The 17,473-nt window shown below is 39.6% G+C and overlaps 1 protein-coding gene across 1 annotated transcript in view; it reads left to right on the top strand.

The window, feature by feature from the left end:
* LOC134347087 (uncharacterized) overlaps nucleotides 1–17,473 on the top strand; it is a 136,095-nt gene that overhangs the window by 59,060 nt on the left and 59,562 nt on the right. The window contains exons 8-10 of the mRNA XM_063049200.1: nucleotides 2,834–3,576; nucleotides 8,206–8,398; nucleotides 13,735–13,890. Coding sequence (XP_062905270.1) covers nucleotides 2,834–3,576; nucleotides 8,206–8,398; nucleotides 13,735–13,890 — 1,092 coding nt within the window. The remainder of the gene's footprint in view (nucleotides 1–2,833; nucleotides 3,577–8,205; nucleotides 8,399–13,734; nucleotides 13,891–17,473) is intronic.

Raw genomic sequence — 17,473 nt, 5'->3', positions numbered from 1 at the left:
TGCTTGTATGAAGGTGGTTTACCTATTTATGCAAGTACTTCTCTGACAATAGATGTGTAACAGCCTAGTGTAACAGCCTAATGTAACGTTGTATGGAAACACAAGATAACACTGATGCAGACATGTTTTATACATTTAACAAGATGTTTTATTAATGCAACAAAGTTAGTCAGTTTTTCAGTGTTCATTGTCAGCCGGGTCCTACTGTCCATGAACTCCCTGTCGGTTGCCTCCATACGCTCCAGTATTTGTTTTTTTTAGCTTTAAGTCCTCCTGCATGAGCGCCAAGAGCAATTCCTTTGACATTTTCCTACTCTGTAACCGGACAAACGCGCACCAAGTACACAGTTTCCTCTTCCCTTGTTTTCTGTGTGTCCTGTGCGTGCCCAGTAGGAGGAGATTTGCCCAAATATCGGCCTAATGTGGACGGAGATATTTTAAAAAATGCTTAGTGTGGACGCCTGTCGTTTTTACTCGAAACCGGCGTTTTCAAAATTATCTGGCGTAGTGTAGACGTAGCCTTAGTCTTGAAGTATCCTAACAGCTGACTTTATCTTGCCAGGTAACAGATTTTCAAACAGTTTTTAAGGGTGTGTCATGGATTGTTAAGAATAATTAAAAACTAAGAGTTAAGTAAAATAAATTGAATTCAGGTTTATTAAATATGAATAAATTATAATAGCTCAACTATATCTGCATTTATCTTTTACTCAGAGTCAATAACCCCATTCAAATGTTCAGTTGCCATTTCTTAGTGTAAAGTACTTTTCAGCATGTTAGAACTTTGCTGCTGGATTCCTTACTATGTCTGGAGAAATGGATGGACAGATGCTTTAAGTATCTGTGAATCTGCAAAAGTCACCTTTCTTTCACCAAGCTGAGGTTTGAATGACTGAAAAGCAAACTGTTTGTATTTTAACACCTGCAGCATGAACAGAAATTACAGTATTTTCCAATCCATAGGAGAGATTGTGGTTTGTTTCAAAATTTAAATTGGATTGTTAGACAGAATTGCCCACAAGACTGTTCAGGAGAGGATCTCCGAATCGTACATAAAGCCAAGCAGGTTGGGCCTTAAAGCTGACCAGAATGGCATCCTTTTTTTTAATGCTAATTCAGTCTGCTTGTGTAAATGAAAAGTTCCAGTATGGTATGGTTCCTTTATTTGGACAATTTGTGATTCTTTTTATTCTGAAAGCAAAAAAAATGATTAATTAGTCTGCTTGAAATATTTTTGAAGATACTAAAATTTTATTTATGAACTGCAAAAACAAGTTCTGTCATGAATCACTTTAAAATGTCACAATGTTATAATTTTTAGCAAAGTGAACTAGAATGTTTGAACCAAGCTAAACTAACTGGACAAAGTAGTTTCGACGCTAGAGGATAAGTTCATGGAATGGATTTGAGACAGCTTTTCAAAACTTAGTTGAACCAACAAAGCAATGTGACGTTTTATATTAATGGACAGGATTAGTTATTCATAGAATAAAACATAATTTAAGGAAAATTATCATATGTAGAATTGATCCCATGTTTGCGAGCAATATGTTAACTAGAGAATCAGGGCATTCAGTTTAAATGGATGTTCGCTAAAGTGTAAGGGGGAGAGATAGCTGATAAATTCAGAAAGTAGATTAAGATATACTGTAAATGGTAATAAATTACAGACATTCTTGATATTCCTTTGAATGCAAATTTCACAGAACAAGTGGTATATTAATGGTTAACTAGAGAAGATAAGGATAATGTTGGACTAAGAGTTTCGTCATATTCCAAAATAGTTCAATTGATTTGAGAATTGAAACGAAATAGAATGTGAATGAAAATTAACAAGAATTATGAACAATGTACAAGTTTCTACAAGTATGCAAAAACCACAAATATAAATAGACAGGAAAAAGATGAATTATTATAGAAGATATGTAAATGGCAATGATGTTTAACAAATATTTAGTGCATTTTCATTGTAGGAGAAACAAAAAAAAAATAAAATTGCAAGGAATCATGGGTCAAAAAAGCATGAAACACTTTGCTATGACCAAGAGAAAGGAGAATATGATGATATGAAAAGTTGACATACTCTAGGTGTGTTGGCAGCAGAGGAAGTAAATGCTTCATATTGCAGCTGTAATTTGGTCATATTTTCAGTACAGAGTGGAAAAAAATATATCAGTTCTTCAAAGTAGCACTATAAAAACTTGGTTATTATTCTAGTTTATACTATGAATTTAACAGACTGAATAGGGAACACAGGATTGTAAAATTCTGACTTTTGAGTGCAAGGTGCAGTATTATTTCTCCGTTTAATTTCTCTCCGTGGGTTCTACAGTAAACCACCTTGTTTTGAGCATAAACTACAGATAGAAGAAAAAAGGACTAAAACAGGGTGAAGAAGAGCTCTTGTCCATTGATTCTCTCTGATCTGAACTCAACTGATCTGATTCAGGTCTCGATCTGAACTCTCCACAGATGCTGAGTGATCTGCTGAATTAGTCAATCATCTTGTTTGTTGCTCCAGTATTTTTAATCATGCACTGGCTTTAAGTTTATTGTGGTCAGGCAGATCCATTGGCTGTGGCGTGTGGATGAAAGATTATTGGGATTTGACTTTACAGGTGTGGATGCGAAGTCTGTTTCAGATTTAATATCCAGGTACCAGACGATGCAATTGCTCATTGGTCAGGCAAGTATGTCTGAAGAAAATTCTAAGTGCCCTGGTTGGATTTATACTGGGTGTGGTTAAGTTTTAATTTTGTACCTCAGCAGATCTTTGAGCATTCAAGTTGATGTTTAAAAATAATGAATACAGTTAATTACATTTGTCTTACAGACCAACTGTTTTAGGATTGACACAGCCACCACAAGTTGGGCCTCGTGTTTTTACACCAAAGTGTAATGACTTTGAATTTGAATTGGTGGAAGAAGAGAGCTTCTGTTTTGAATCATGGACTTCCATACCAAGGAAGGCACTGAGCCAGAAATCCATAGAACAAAGAAAGAAATCTATCTTGGATGTGAAGAATATAACAAAGAAAGAAAAGCATCGGAAAGCAGATGGAGACCATGTTGCTGCCTCAGATGTAAAACAAAGGGAATCAGCAAAGGAGCATTTGCCCCTTCATAAACAATCAGAGGATGCAAAATCTTGCCAACAAAACAAGCAGGGATCTAGCAGAAGCTCAGTTGTATGTACTGCAAAGAATAATACTGAGAAAGAGTTACAAAGCGAACCTTCAGCTGCCTCCGGACGGTCTTTGACCTCCAAGAAAAGAACAAAACTGGGATATGCAAAACAAGGAAAGTCAGGAGAAAAGTGTGTCGAGTTTCAGGAGAACAGAGATGATTGTGAGGCATTCCAGGAAGATTCACTTTTATGCCTTGTAAAGAAGACTAATAAAATGGATCCTAATGTACTTGAGCAGGGTGCTTTAAGTTGTAAGAACTCTGCAGAAGCTGGCAGTTCAACCAATTTAGCCAAAGCAGATGAAAGTAACAGAAAAATGCCTAGTAAAAGGCTTTGCTCTAGATTTGACACTTCAAGCAAGCAGTCTTTGACTAAACGACCAATATCAGGTAAATTATATTGTGTATTTCCTAAAATAGCATGTGATTAGTGCTACTTTTCCTGCTAAAATTGATTTGTATGTGGTATGTCAGCCAAACTAAACAGAATTATTTTACTTTGAAGCTTTGAATCGTATTTTGTGCTCATATTCTTCTGAATATTGTGTGCATTAACATCTTTTTGAGTTTTACAGCTCATGTTGCAAATAGAAGCAGAGATCGGTTTGACTTTCCACACAAAATTCATACTTTATCTACTTGTAATAAGCCACTTTGCAGCATTCTTTTTGAATAAACTTGAAGGGCTAATAACTACTGGATGTTGTTATCTCCTGCCCTGGGCAGTCCCTTGGGATTGAGGATGATCATGTCCAATTCTAGAAGTTTCTTTTAGTTCTGAAGTGGATAATGAGTCCATTGTGGGAATTGCAGATGGGTAAGTGTCGGCTAAAGGCCAGGCAAGTGAGTAGTGAGATGGTCTGCTTTTCAGCTGCTTGCACAGGGCCTTTGCTCCCAATGTGTGGTCGTAAGGTTCTCAAATCCATCTTGATCGTTTCTCCTTCATTTGTGAACCAGAGATTCCCTGGAGTCACTGGGAATGTATTTCTTCATTGATGTTTTGAGTACACCCTTTGAAAATTTGCCCCTCTGCATGGTAATCTCTTATTTGGAATAGTCTAGTCGTCGTGGCTATCCCTCCAGGTCGAGGATGATGGTCTTCGTTCTGAAGAAGTGGCCCACAGAGCAAAGATGCCTGTGCGTGTATTTGTTTACCGTGTACTTGATGTTGCACTCCAAGAAGCACACGATACTTCGCAAATCAACCAACTTATTCCAATGGCATGGAAACCACGATGATTGGAGCTGATGGATTTGTTGCAGCCTTCATCCGCCTTCACAGCCTTCATCCGCCTTCACAGCCGTTGAGTTCGAAGCAACTTCGCCCACCTGTCCACCGTTGAGGCCTTGGTTGGATTGTTCTTGGTCAAGGACCTCACCCTCGACCTTATCGCCATGGGTGACCCTACCAGGAGCATAGCTCCAGATGGCATTGCTCTCGGGATCACAGGACCACACAAGCTTCTCCACCACGACAAGGTGACAATCCACGGAGAAGAGTAGTCTAGTGTTGGGTATGTGAATGATGTTTATTGCTCAATATTGTAAATAAGATCTAACCAGAGGATCTTAATACTGGTGGTGGTGGCTTAGGTGAGGGTATGTAAATAGATTTACTTGGCCTTACGGTGATTTGGGAAATTTAGCAGAGATGGTTTGATGATATTTTTCTAGTGCTTTAATAAGCCTGATTTTGACACTTCAGGTCTCAGTGGCCTATAGGAGAATAAAAACCTGGCAAACCATAAATTTTCTGCTAGATCTAAGATCTTCATCTTTAAATACTCCTTTTCCACAATTAACCAAAGGCTGTGCTCATTCATTAAGGCTGTAGTGCATCATTGGCGTCTGCCTTTGCTGAGAGGTGATTCTTGAGATGCAGCTTCCTGTGATCTATCACTGGATGTAATCTTGAAATGAATTAACAAATCCACGGCCTCCTCTACTATAAAGATGAAGCCACACTCAGGTTGGAGGAATAACACCTTATATTCCGTCTAGGTAGCCTGCAACCTGATGGCATGAACATTGACTTCTCAAACTTCCGCTAATGCCCCACCTCCCCTTCGTACCCCTTCCGTTATGTATTTATATACACACATTCTTTTTCTCTCTCTTCTTTTTCTTCCTCTGTCGCTGTCACTATACCCCTTGCCCATCCTCTGGGCTCCCCCTCCCCCCCTTTTCTTTCTCATGTCCCATGATCCTCTCATATCCCTTTTGCCAGCTAACTGTCCAGCTCTTGGCTCCATCCCTCCCCCTCCTGTCTTGTCCTATCATTTTGGATCTCCCCCTCCCACTTTCAAATCTCTTACTAACTCTTCCTTCAGTTAGTCCTGACGAAGGGTCTCGGCCTGAAACGTCGACTGTACCTCTTCCTAGAGATGCTGCCTGGCCTGCTGCGTTCTCCAGCAAGCTTTATGTGTGTTGCTTGAAATTCCAGCATCTGCAGATTTCCTTGTGTTTGCGTAACAAAAAACACACTAGTTTCCATTCAGATTTTATATGACATGCTGTGTTTATTTTATCTACCACATTTGTGAACTCTCCAATACCTTTCTGATTTTCTGCTTAAGGAAATTTGTATTATTTGCTTGTTACCAGATCTTAATTTCTTTATGAAAGAGAATGAACTGAGGGCTCAGTGACCTTACAGTTAAAAATTTTAAAGCCAAATTCTACAGTTATTTCTCACTAAAATCAAAAATTAATTTTAAGCAATGAGCACAGTTAGGATGCAGGGTTTGCATTGAGTTGCTACGACTTGTTGCATTCGGAAGTACAGAATTATTACCACTTGAATCTTGCGGTCTGAGGGAGTTACTTTAATTCTTGTAGATGTATTGTAGTTTTCGACAGTTAAATGTTACATTTGAATGAGGAATATTAATAGAAAATCCTGCAAATCACATAACTGTGGGGAGGGTGTTGGTTAGACTGTCTTTTCATTGAATCTTGGAAATTTAGTAGACGAAGCAAGTTAGCTCATTGTGGATTTTCCTGTTTTAACTCAAAGGGAATTCTAAAAAGTTCCTTTAGAGTTAAAATGTTGGTGAAGTGAAAGGAAAATTTTGATAAATTGAGACTATCTGGTTCTAATCAGTGCTAGTTTTTAATCATAGTGGAAAATCAGTTGTATTCCATAAATGCCTTTTATAAAGCAGGTCACCCTTTTTTTAAAAAAACTGTTTTGATCAGAAATTCATGAGAGAATTGTATTACTGTACTTTATATTAAATGTTCTCATGTATTCATCAGGTAAGTGTCCAAATTGGTAGAAGTTCATTCAGTTGCAACCACTAGTTTAATGTTCATTTACAGGATCAAAAGTAGATTCTTGACGCTGAATGTCTGTCCTGAAACAAGTGTGTTCATTCCTTTTGAGAATGAAGGGGCACCTTATGGTTGCTTGAGGTTTGTTATTGCCAGGGGTGGTAGTGGGGATATTGTGAGGGGATCCAGGAATGCCCCTATTAACTGTTTGAAGAGACATAGAGAGAGACATTCATCATTGATGGTTTGTTTGGAAAGGAGAGAGAGAGACAGAGTTATTTACCACCGATGTGTTGCTTTTGAAAAGAGGGAGAGAGATGAAGATTAACGGTTGGACTGTCACTTTAAGGCATTGGAAGTAACTTTGGATTTTTACTGAGTTTGGAGTTGGAGACAGCACCGAGCAGCTTGAAAGTTGCTATGGTGACCAAAGGCTGGTTGTTGATGTTACTTTCAAGGACAGGTTGCCTGCTTGTGCACTCCTTTACAGACAAAGGAAGGAAGGACTCTTTGAGTGACAGGTGATGCTCAGCCTGGTGAAATAAATAGGAGGTCAGATGATAAAGACCTCAGGACTTTTTACCCCTAGGCTTAAAGAAGCTTGGTTTTCATACATATATATTCCACACTTACTTTATTGCTGACCTGTGTGAATTATTTACCTTGATATTACTGTATTGCGTAGTTACTAATAAATATTATTAGTTGTTAGCAATACGAGACCCCAAAGGGGTTTCTATTTCTGCTGGTTCTTTATCCCCGTCACAAGGTACGTGACAATATGCTCCCAATACCTGTTAAATGCCCCCAAATAGTCTCGTGGCCTTCACGTGTGGTGTAGCTACTAAGCCTGGCAGAACAGTTTCTACTGATAGGAGAAGGGACAAAGGTGGGTTACTGGCGCTTTAAAACCAATTGCTTTAGGCAGGTAGGGCTCACCAGCCATGGTTGGCAGCTCATCTAGGAGAAGGAAAACTGAATTCAACCCTCTGCTGCCTTGCAGCTATACCCACTCATGGAGAAGGCTTCGGGAGTAAACTCTAAGGAAAAATCTGGAGATGGAGTCCCTAAGGTAGTTCTATGTTGTGTCCAATGCTGATTGGCAACTCCTGCAACGTTGATAGTGCCATCTATATCGGTCTCTGCTTGGAGAGGGGAAGCCTGCTATATGGGTAACAACTTGGTCTCCACATCGTACTTCTCCGGCTTGCGTATCGCCAATGGAGAGTTACAATCAAATGGGGGGGGAGGGGTACACTTCTTTTCAAGAAGGGAAAAGCTTTTATCCACTACTCCAGTAGTCTTTCTCTTTTAAGGCCCTATAAAAGGTTATATTACTGACTGGCATAACTTTGGTTAGCTACTTCCTTGTATTAATTTGCTGACTTTCTTTTAAAAGAACAATTTACTTTTCCAAAGTAATGTTTTATATTTTCAGTAGGAACTATTTGAACAAATATGTTATTTCAAATTGTCAATATTTTATTGCTTATCACTATTGTGGAAAGATTTATTTGGAGCACTGTTGATAATGGCATTACGTCAGAGCCCAGTCCTGATGAAGGGTCTTGGCCCAAAATGTCAACTGTCTACTCTTTTCCATAGATGTTGAGTTGATCTGCTGAGTTGATCTGCTGAGTTGATCCAGCATTTTGTGTGTGTTGCTTGGATTTCTGCAATCTGGAGATTTTCTCTTGTTTGTGATAAAACGATGTAACTTATTTTTCTGCCCTATTTTCGTTACAGACCTGTACACTAAATGTGTGGATCTGGAATCTATCCCATTAGCTCAGAATACAGCAGATAATAATGATGAATCAGCCGGATTTGAAACATATCAGCCAAGAAAAAGCTTGTATAGTGGGAAGAATAAAGAAACTACCATTGTGAATGGATCTCTAGCTCTTTCAAGACTTCCACAGAAAAGTAAATCAAAAGGGTAAAGTCAATATATAATTTCCTAATCAGTATATAATTTCCTTTATAGTTTCCCATTGCTTCTGCTTAAAGCTAACTCTGTCTTGCTGAAGCATGGTTCTACAAGTATGATAGATTTTCACTATTTTACACAGCAACTTTCTGTATTTGTAAGTGAATAAGTAAGTTCCAGCATGTGGACTGAGCTTGACCATTCCTCATGCATCATTTTCGCTGGCAATGAAAATAGTATTTATTTGAATTCCTGATTTTTCACGCTGAATACTACTGTGCTTGTTTTCTACAAACTGGTGTGCACCTTACTTGAATCTATTCAGTTGTGGACCTATATGGAACATAAACTAACAAAATATTAAATAACAAGCAACACACATCAAAGTTGCTGGTGAACGTTGTTTGCGTTTTTTAAAATATTAAATAAATCTGTTTAAAATGGAGTCACTAAGAAACTGTCAGGAAAAACTCACAGGCAGTTATAGATTCAAGATTCATGTTTATTTATTATGGGCTCACAGAAACACTATATTCATATGTGGATATATTCATGTATGGTTGAAAGATAATTGAACTTGAAACATATAGTGAATTGTGCTGTTTGCATTAACAATTAACACACGCATTTAGTGAACTTGGGCTCAGGCTTGCAGACATGGGCTTTGCCTTCCCCTGTGGACTTGCAGAGATTCGCAGCTTTGGTTCCTGCCAATGGCTCTTGACTTCTGTATTTCCAATTTGACCCTTGGGCCTCAATCATTGGACATTTGTTCTCGAACTCTGATCCCATTGATTTGTGGGCCCAGGGGACCACAAATTCCAGAACCCGCTGATAATTCAATGAGCTGCGAGGAGGCTCTTGTCCACCTTCAACCACCCAACATCTGAATATGACTGTCCCACAACCACATCGATGGCCTGATTTTTAATTCCCCCTCATCATTGCCCATAAACCCTAACCTGATTCCCCTTTCTGTCCCCAAAACAATCCTTGCGAAGCTTAAAAAAAATTATAAAAACTGAATTTGAACCATGACTCAGCAAATAATTGTATAAATATTTATTGCCAAGAAAGTTGGGCACGACGGAACTATCTCTAAAACAGGAGAAGTTTTTAATTAGGCAAACTTATGGGTGATAAAATGCTAGTTAACTGATTCCATCTGTGAATTTTGAATTCCCCTAAAGAGAAGAAGCACTATTGGATATGTTTAATAACTAATTAAAATAAGGTACTTTGCAAGAGTATTGTGAAATTGCTAAAATTATAGTTATTTGTAAGAAGGGAGATGTAACAGGATTATTAAATAATAGGCCAGCTGGAATCAATGAGTAAGAAAGATGTATGAAGAATCAGGGATAGTTATTTGGCTGCAAGACAAGAAATGCAGATCAATGAATCAGAAGGAAAGCAAACTTTAAAGGATAGTTTATATGTTGAGGGTGAGAATGAAGTTGTGCTAAAAATGTATTAAATGATTGATGACTTAAAATATCAGTAAATGAAAAGTTCTGATGAGAGGTCCTGGACCTGAAGTATTGGCTATTTCTCTGTCCACACCTTTCCCTCCTGAATATTTCTAGCGATTATTGGAGAAATTACAAGAAAAGCTTCTGAAGACTTAATTGGGGATATTGAGCATGGATTTGTTAAAGGAATGACTCGATCATATAAGACCATCAGATAAGATATAGGAGCAGAATTAGGCCCATCGAGTCTGTTCTGCCATTTCATCATGGTTGATCCATTTCTTTCTCAGTCCTAAACTCCTGCCTTCTCCCCATAACGTTTTATGCCCTGACTTACCAAGAATTTATCAACCTCTGTCTTAAATATACCCAATAACATGGCATCCACAGCTGTCTATGGAAATGAATTCCACATATTCACACTCTTTGGCTAAAGAAATTCCTCCTCACTCTGTTCTAAATGGACGTCCCTCTATTCTGAAGCTTTGTCCTCTGGTCCTGCCACTGCCTGCAAGGAGTTTGTACGTTTTCCCTATAAATATGTGGGTTTCCTCCCACAGTGCAAAGATGTACTAGTTGGTAGGTTAGTTGGTCATTGTAAGTTGTCCCATGATTAGGCTTGGATTAAAGTGGGGATTGCTGAGCAGTGTGGCTTGAAGGGCCAGAATGGACTATTCCTCATTTTATCTCAATAAGTAAATACATTATAAAGCCTCAACATTACATCCTAGTTTGTATATGCTAGTTCTCTCGAAATGATTGTTAACATCACATTTCCCTTCCTCAACACCAACTCAACCTGTAAATTAAGGGAATTCTACACAAGGACTCCCAAGTCCTTTGCACATCAGAATTTTGAATTTTTTCTCCATATAGAAAATAATATGCTTTTATTTCTGTACATGTGCATGACTATACAGTTCCTGGCACTGCATTCCATCTGCCATTTCTTTGCTCATTCTTCTAATCCGTCTAAATTCTTCTGTAGCCTTTCTGCTTCCTCAACACTACCTGACCCTCCACCTATCATTGTTTTGCCCGCAAACTTGGCCAAAAATCCATCAATTCCGATTCACTGACATTTCATGTGAAAGGAAGCGGACCCAACACAGACCCCTGTGGAACACCAATGGTCTACGGCAGCCATTTTGTTCCAACATTTTGCCTCCTGTCAATCAACCAATGCTCTATCCATGTAATATAGTGAGCTCTTAAGTTGTGAAGCAGCCTCGTGTGGTACCTTCTCAAAGGTCTTCCGAAAATCTAAGAACACAACATCCACTGATTCTCCTTTGTCTATCCTGCTTGTTATTTCTTCAAAGAATACCAACAAATTTGTCAGGCAGGATTTTCCCTTAAGGAAACCATGCTGACTACGATCTATTTTATCAAGTGCCTCCAAGTACCCCGAAACAACATCCTTAACAATCAACTTCAGTGTCTTCCTAACCACTGTGGTCAGACTAACTGGCCTATAATTTCCATTCTTTTGCCTTCCTCCCTTCTTGAAGAGTGCAGTGACATTTGTAATTATGCAGTTCTCTGGAACCATGCCCTAATCCATTGATTCTTGAAAGATCACTACTAATGCCTCCATAATCTCTTCAGCCAGCTCTTTCAGAACCCTGGGGTGTAGACCGTCTGGTCCAGGTGACTTATCTACCTTCAGACCTTTCAGTTTCCTAAGCATCTTCTCCCTAGTAATAGCAACTGCCCACACTTCTTCCCCTTGACACTCTTGAGCTTCTGGCATATTGCCTGTGACTTCCTCAGTGAAGACTGATACAAAATACTTATTTAGTTCATCTGCTGTAACCTTGTCCCCTATTACTACCACTCCAGCATCATTTTCCAGTGGTCCTAAATCTCCCCTCTCCTCTCTTTTATACTTTATATATCTGAATAAACTTTTTGAATCCTCTTTAATATTATTGGCTTGCTTATCTTCGTATTCCTTCTTTTCCTTCTTTATGACCTTTTTAAATTGTCTTCTGTTGGTTTTTTAAAAGCTTACCAAGCTTCTAACTTCCCACTAATTTTTGCTCTATTATATGTCCTCTTTTTGTTTTTCATGTTGGCTTTGACTTCTCTTGTCAGCCATGGTTGCATCATCTTGCCTTTAGAAGTCTACTACTTCTTTGAGATGTATCTACGCTGTGCCTTCCAATTTGCTCTCAAAAATTCCAGCTATTGTTGCTCGTCATCCACACACTCACTACCCTCTGCGTAAAAAAAACCCACAAACAAACAAACTTACTCCTGACATCCCCTCTGTACCTGCTTCCAAGCACCTTAAAACTGTGCCCTTTCGTGTTAGCCATTTCAGCCATGGGAAAAAGCCTCTGACTATCCTCTCATCATCTTATACACCTCTGTCAGGTCACCTCTCATCCTCCATCATTCCAAGGAGAAAAGGCCGAGTTCACTCAACTTATTCTCGTAAGGTATGCTCCCTAATCCAGGCAACATCCTGGATTGGATGATGCAACAAGACTATGATCCAAAACAGAAATAAACAATAGAATAGGTTAAAAAGAGGAAAATTCATGTCTTGGAATGGCCAAGCCAGAGTCCAGACCTTACCTATTTGAAACGCTTGGTGGAGATTATTACTGCATAAGGAGGTTCTACCATTATTAAATACAAGGGTTCACATACTTTTTCCAACCTGGACTGTGAATGATTAAACAATGTGTTTAATAAAGACATGAAAAGTACAATTGTTTGTGTGTTATTAGTTTAAGCAGATTGTCTTTGTCTATTAACCTGTCTCAAAACTAGCTGTCAATCAGTACCCTTTGCTTCTTGTCACCAAGCCCATTTGGATCCAACGTATCACTCTCCCTCAGCTCTGCAGGCTTTTACTCCCATATCAGCTGGCTTCATCCTCCAAGAGGACCATGACTTTGTCTTAGGGTTTGGAGGCTCGCATGCTTCAATGACCCGGAGTGCTATGTTGGCTGTAGTGAGAGCGTTATGCTCCTGGTAGGGTCACCCATGCAAACAGGTCAAAGGGTAGAGGCCAGAGTAAGAGTAGTCCACCAGTCCTCCAGTTTCAGGGTTTCAGCTCAGGGCTAACAAAGCCTGACTGATAGAACAAAACTAACAAAACAACAATGAAAAATCCTTTTACATCTGAGTCTCGACCCGGAACTTGCATGACTGACGGTAATGAAAATCGAGCTACTGACATGATGAAGGAAGCCCTGAGCACCGGCAGAGATGGAGACCACTGTAATACTGATACATCTGTCTTTGTGGGCACGTGGCCAAGTGGTTAAAGCATTGGACTAACTACCTGAAGGTCGAGAGTTTGAGCCCCAGCCAAGGGAATGTGTTGTGTCCTTGAGCAAGGCACTTAATCACACATTGCTCTGCGACGACACTGGTGCCAAGCTGTATGGGTCCTAATGCCCATCCCTTGGACAACATTGGTGTCGTGGAGAAGGGAGACTTGCAGCATGAGCAACTGCTGGTCTTCCATACAACCTTGCCCAGGCTTGTGCCCTGGAGAGTGAAGACTTCCCAGGCGCAGATTCATGGTCTCGCATGACTAATGGATGCCTTATCTTTGTTTAGAATTTAGAAGAATAAAAAGGATATCTGATTTAAATTTTTAAAATCCTCATAGGATCTGACAGATCATGCAGAAAAAAAATTGTTTTCCTACTGTATGATTAATACATTGATAGCATTTGGAGTAATATTATGTTGTTATGTACTTAAATTCCATTGGTTCTTGATCGGTCATGTTACTATAGAAAGCTGCAGCAACTTCTACTTAAGAAATTAGAATTGCACATTAGTCTTGCAAGTTGCCACATTTCCTAAACGCTGTGTTTAAGTGTTACTCATTTTTTTTTATTGCAATAGAAGCTTAAATACAAGTAAAACACTTGGGGTCTTGAGCAACTTTTTTGTGAATCAACAAAAAGGATATCCATCTGAGAACGTTGTCCCATCTACCTCTGGACTTGAAAAGCAACAGGAAGAAGCACCACTTATTCCTCAAGCAAGATTTGGGATAAAGTAAGTTTTCATCTTATTTTCTGGAATTTTATGACCGATAATTATTATGACATTTTAAAATCAGGAACAGTCATGGCTTTCAATTGGCTTACTTTTGATATTTTTACACTCGGGGAAATGTTTCTGAGATAGTAAACCTGTTTTCCATCTGAGAAGGCAAGGAATTTATTTCTCCAGTAGAGATCCTGTGACCGTGGTATCCTTCTTGATAAGGGAGAACCTGGGGGAAGAAAAATCATGAAGCAAAGTATTATGGAAAACACATGGTATAGAAAACTACAGCACATAAACAAGCCCTTTGGTCCATCTGGCACACACCGAACAACTTAAACTGCGTAATCACAACAACCTGCACCCAGGCCATAGCCCTCCCATCCATGTACCTGTCCAAACTTCTTTTATACGTTGAAATTGAAATCACATCCACCAGTTGTGTTGGCAGCTCGTTCCACACTCTCTCCACCCTCTGAGTGAAGAAGTTACCCCTTGTGTTTCCCTTAAACATTTCACCTTTCACCCTTAACCCATCACCTCTAGTTATAGTCTCACCCAAGCTCAGTGGAAAAAGTCTGCTTGCATTTACCTCAAAATTTTGTACACCTCTATCAAATCTTCCCTCAATCTTCTATGTTCTAGGGAATAAAGTTCTATCCTATTCAATCTTTCCTTATAACTCAAGTCCTCCAGTTTCAACAACATCCTTGTAAATTTTCTCTGTACTCTTTCAATCTTATTGACATCTTTCCTGTAGGTAGGTGGCCAAAGATGCACACAGTACTCTAAAGTGAGCATTACCAATGTCCTGCATGATTACCACATAGCATCCCAATTCCTGTACTCAATACTTTGATCTATGAAGGCCAATGTGCGAAACGGTTTCTTTACAACCCTATCAACTTGCAACCACTTGTGTTGCATTATGGACCTGTATTCCCTGATCCCTTTGATCTACTACATTCCTCAGTGCTCTACTGCTCCCTGTGTATGACCTACCCTGGTTGGTCCTCCCAAGGTGCAACACCTCAGACTTGTCTGCATTAGACTTAATCTGCTAATTTTCAGCTGGTCCAGATTCTGCTGCAAGCTTTGGTAGTCTTCTTGGCTGTTCACTACACCCCTAATCTTGGTGGCATCCGCAAATTTGCTGCTCCAGTTAACCATATTATCATGCAGATCTTTGATACAGATGGCAAACAGCAATGAATCCAGCACCTATCCCTGTGGTACTCCACTAGTCACAGGCCTCCAGTCAGAGAGGCAACCATCTACAACCCACTCTCTAGCTTCTCCTGCAAAGCCGATGTCTAATCCAATTTACTACTTCATAATGAATGCCAAGCAACTGCCCATGTGCAACCTTATTACCTGCCTTGCTGAAGTCCATGTAGCCAACGTTCGCTACCTTGTCTTCATCAACTTTCCTGATAACTTCCTCGAAAAACTTTATTAAATTAGTTAGACACAACCTACCATGCACAAAGCCATGCTGACTATCCCTGATCAGTCCTTGTCTATCCAAGTACTCATATATGGTTCCTCAGAATACCTTCCACTAACTTTCCCTCTACTGATGTCAGACTCAGTGGCCTATATTTCCTGGCTTATTTGTAGAGTCATTCTTAAACATTGGAACAGCATTAGCTGTCCTTCAATCTGTGGGCACCTCACCATTGGCTAAGGATATTTTAAATAGTGGAGTGGTGCCGCAGCAACAACCTGGCACTCAGCTTCAGTAAGACAAAAGAGCTGATTGTGAACTTCTGGAAGGGTAAGATGAAGGAACACATACCAATCCTCGGATCAAAAGTGGAGAGAGTGAGTAGTTTCAAGTTCCTGGGTGTCAGGATCTCTGAGGACCTAACCTGGTCCCAACATAATTGATGCAGTTGTAAAGAAGGCAAGATAGTAGCTATACTTCATTAGGAGTTTGAAGAGATTTGGTATGTCAACAAATACACTCAAAAACTTCTATTGATGTATCGTGGACAACTTTCTGACAGGCTGCATCACTGTCTGGTATTGGCGGGGGGGGGTGCTACTGCACAGGACTGAAAGTAGCTGCAGAGTGTTGTAAATTTAGTCAGATCCATCTTGGGTACTAGCCTACAAAGTACCCAGGACAACTTCAAGGAGTGGTGTCTCAGAAAGGCAGCGTCCATTATTAAGGATCTCCAGAAACCAGGGCATGCTCTTTTCTCACTGATACCATCAAGTAGGAGGTACAGAAGCCTGAAGGCACACTCTCAGCGATTCAGGAACAGCTTCTTCCCCTCTGCCACCCGATTCCTAAATGGACATTGATCCTATGAACGCTACCTCACATTTGTAATAATTGGTTTTGCATAAATTTTAATCTATTCATTACACGTACACCGTATGAAGTATACGTAATAAGATTTATTTATTTATTTTTTTCTATATTATGTATTGCATTGAACTGCTGCTGCTAAGTTAACAATTTTCATGTCACATGCCGGTGTGATAATAAACTTGATTCTGATTCTCATTTTGAATATCTCTGCTAGGGCCCCTGCAATTTCTGCATTTGCCTCCCACAGAGTCTGAAGGAGCACCTTGTCCACACTAATTTGCCTCAAGACGGCAAACACCTACTCCTCTGTAATCTGTATAGGGTCCATGACTTCACTGCTGCTTTGCTTCACTTCTGTAATCTCTTTGTCCATCTCCCTTGTAAATACAGATGCAAGAAGTCCATTTAAGATCTTCCCCATCCTTTTTGGCTGCATGCATAGATTATCATTCTGATCTTCCAGAGAGCCAATTTTGTCCCTTGCATTGCTTTGCTCTTAACATATCTATAGAAGCTCTTAGGATTTTCCTTCAACTTGTCTGCTAGAGCAAATTCATGTCTTCTTTTAGCCCTCCTGATTTCGTTCATAAATGTTCTCTTGCATTTCTTATACTTGAGTAATTCATTTGTTCCTGCCTGTTATGCACCTTTTTTTTTAGTCAACCAGGACCTCAATATTTCTCAAAAACCAAGGTTCTCTAAACCTGTTATCCTTGCCTTTTATTCTGACAAACGCATAGAAGCTTTGTACTCACAAAATTTCACGTTTGAAGGCCTCTCACTTACCAAATGTACCTTTCCCAGAAAACAGCCTGTCTCAATGCACATTTGCCAGATCTTTTTTGATAACAATCAAAATTGGCCATTCTCCAATGTAGAATCTCAACTGGAGGATCAGACCTGTCCTTCTCCAGAACTACCTTGAAACTAGATGCAATGATACAAACTTCAGTTACCTGCCCTAATAGAAGATAAAGTATTGCATACTATCTTGTTGGGACTCAACATTAGTCCCACAATGTCCAGCCTTTTGATTCCTGACTTTATCTGAGGTCTTAAGAACATCTGTCTCCACAAACACTCCACTATCTGGCACTCTGGTTCCTATCTCCCTGCAACACTAGTTTAAACCCACCCTGTGCAGTTTAGCAAACCTTTCTGCTAAGATATTTGTCCCCCTCCAGTTTAGGTGCAAACATCTCTTCTGTATATGTCCCACCTTCCCGGGAAGAGAGGCCATTGATCCAAACATCTGAAGCACTTCCTCCTACA

The sequence above is a fragment of the Mobula hypostoma genome, chromosome 5 (genome assembly GCF_963921235.1).
Source record: "Mobula hypostoma chromosome 5, sMobHyp1.1, whole genome shotgun sequence".
NCBI classification, from domain to species: domain Eukaryota; kingdom Metazoa; phylum Chordata; class Chondrichthyes; order Myliobatiformes; family Myliobatidae; genus Mobula; species Mobula hypostoma.
The sequence above is the reverse complement of the archived record's forward strand: the minus strand, read 5'-3'. Positions and strand labels throughout refer to the sequence as shown.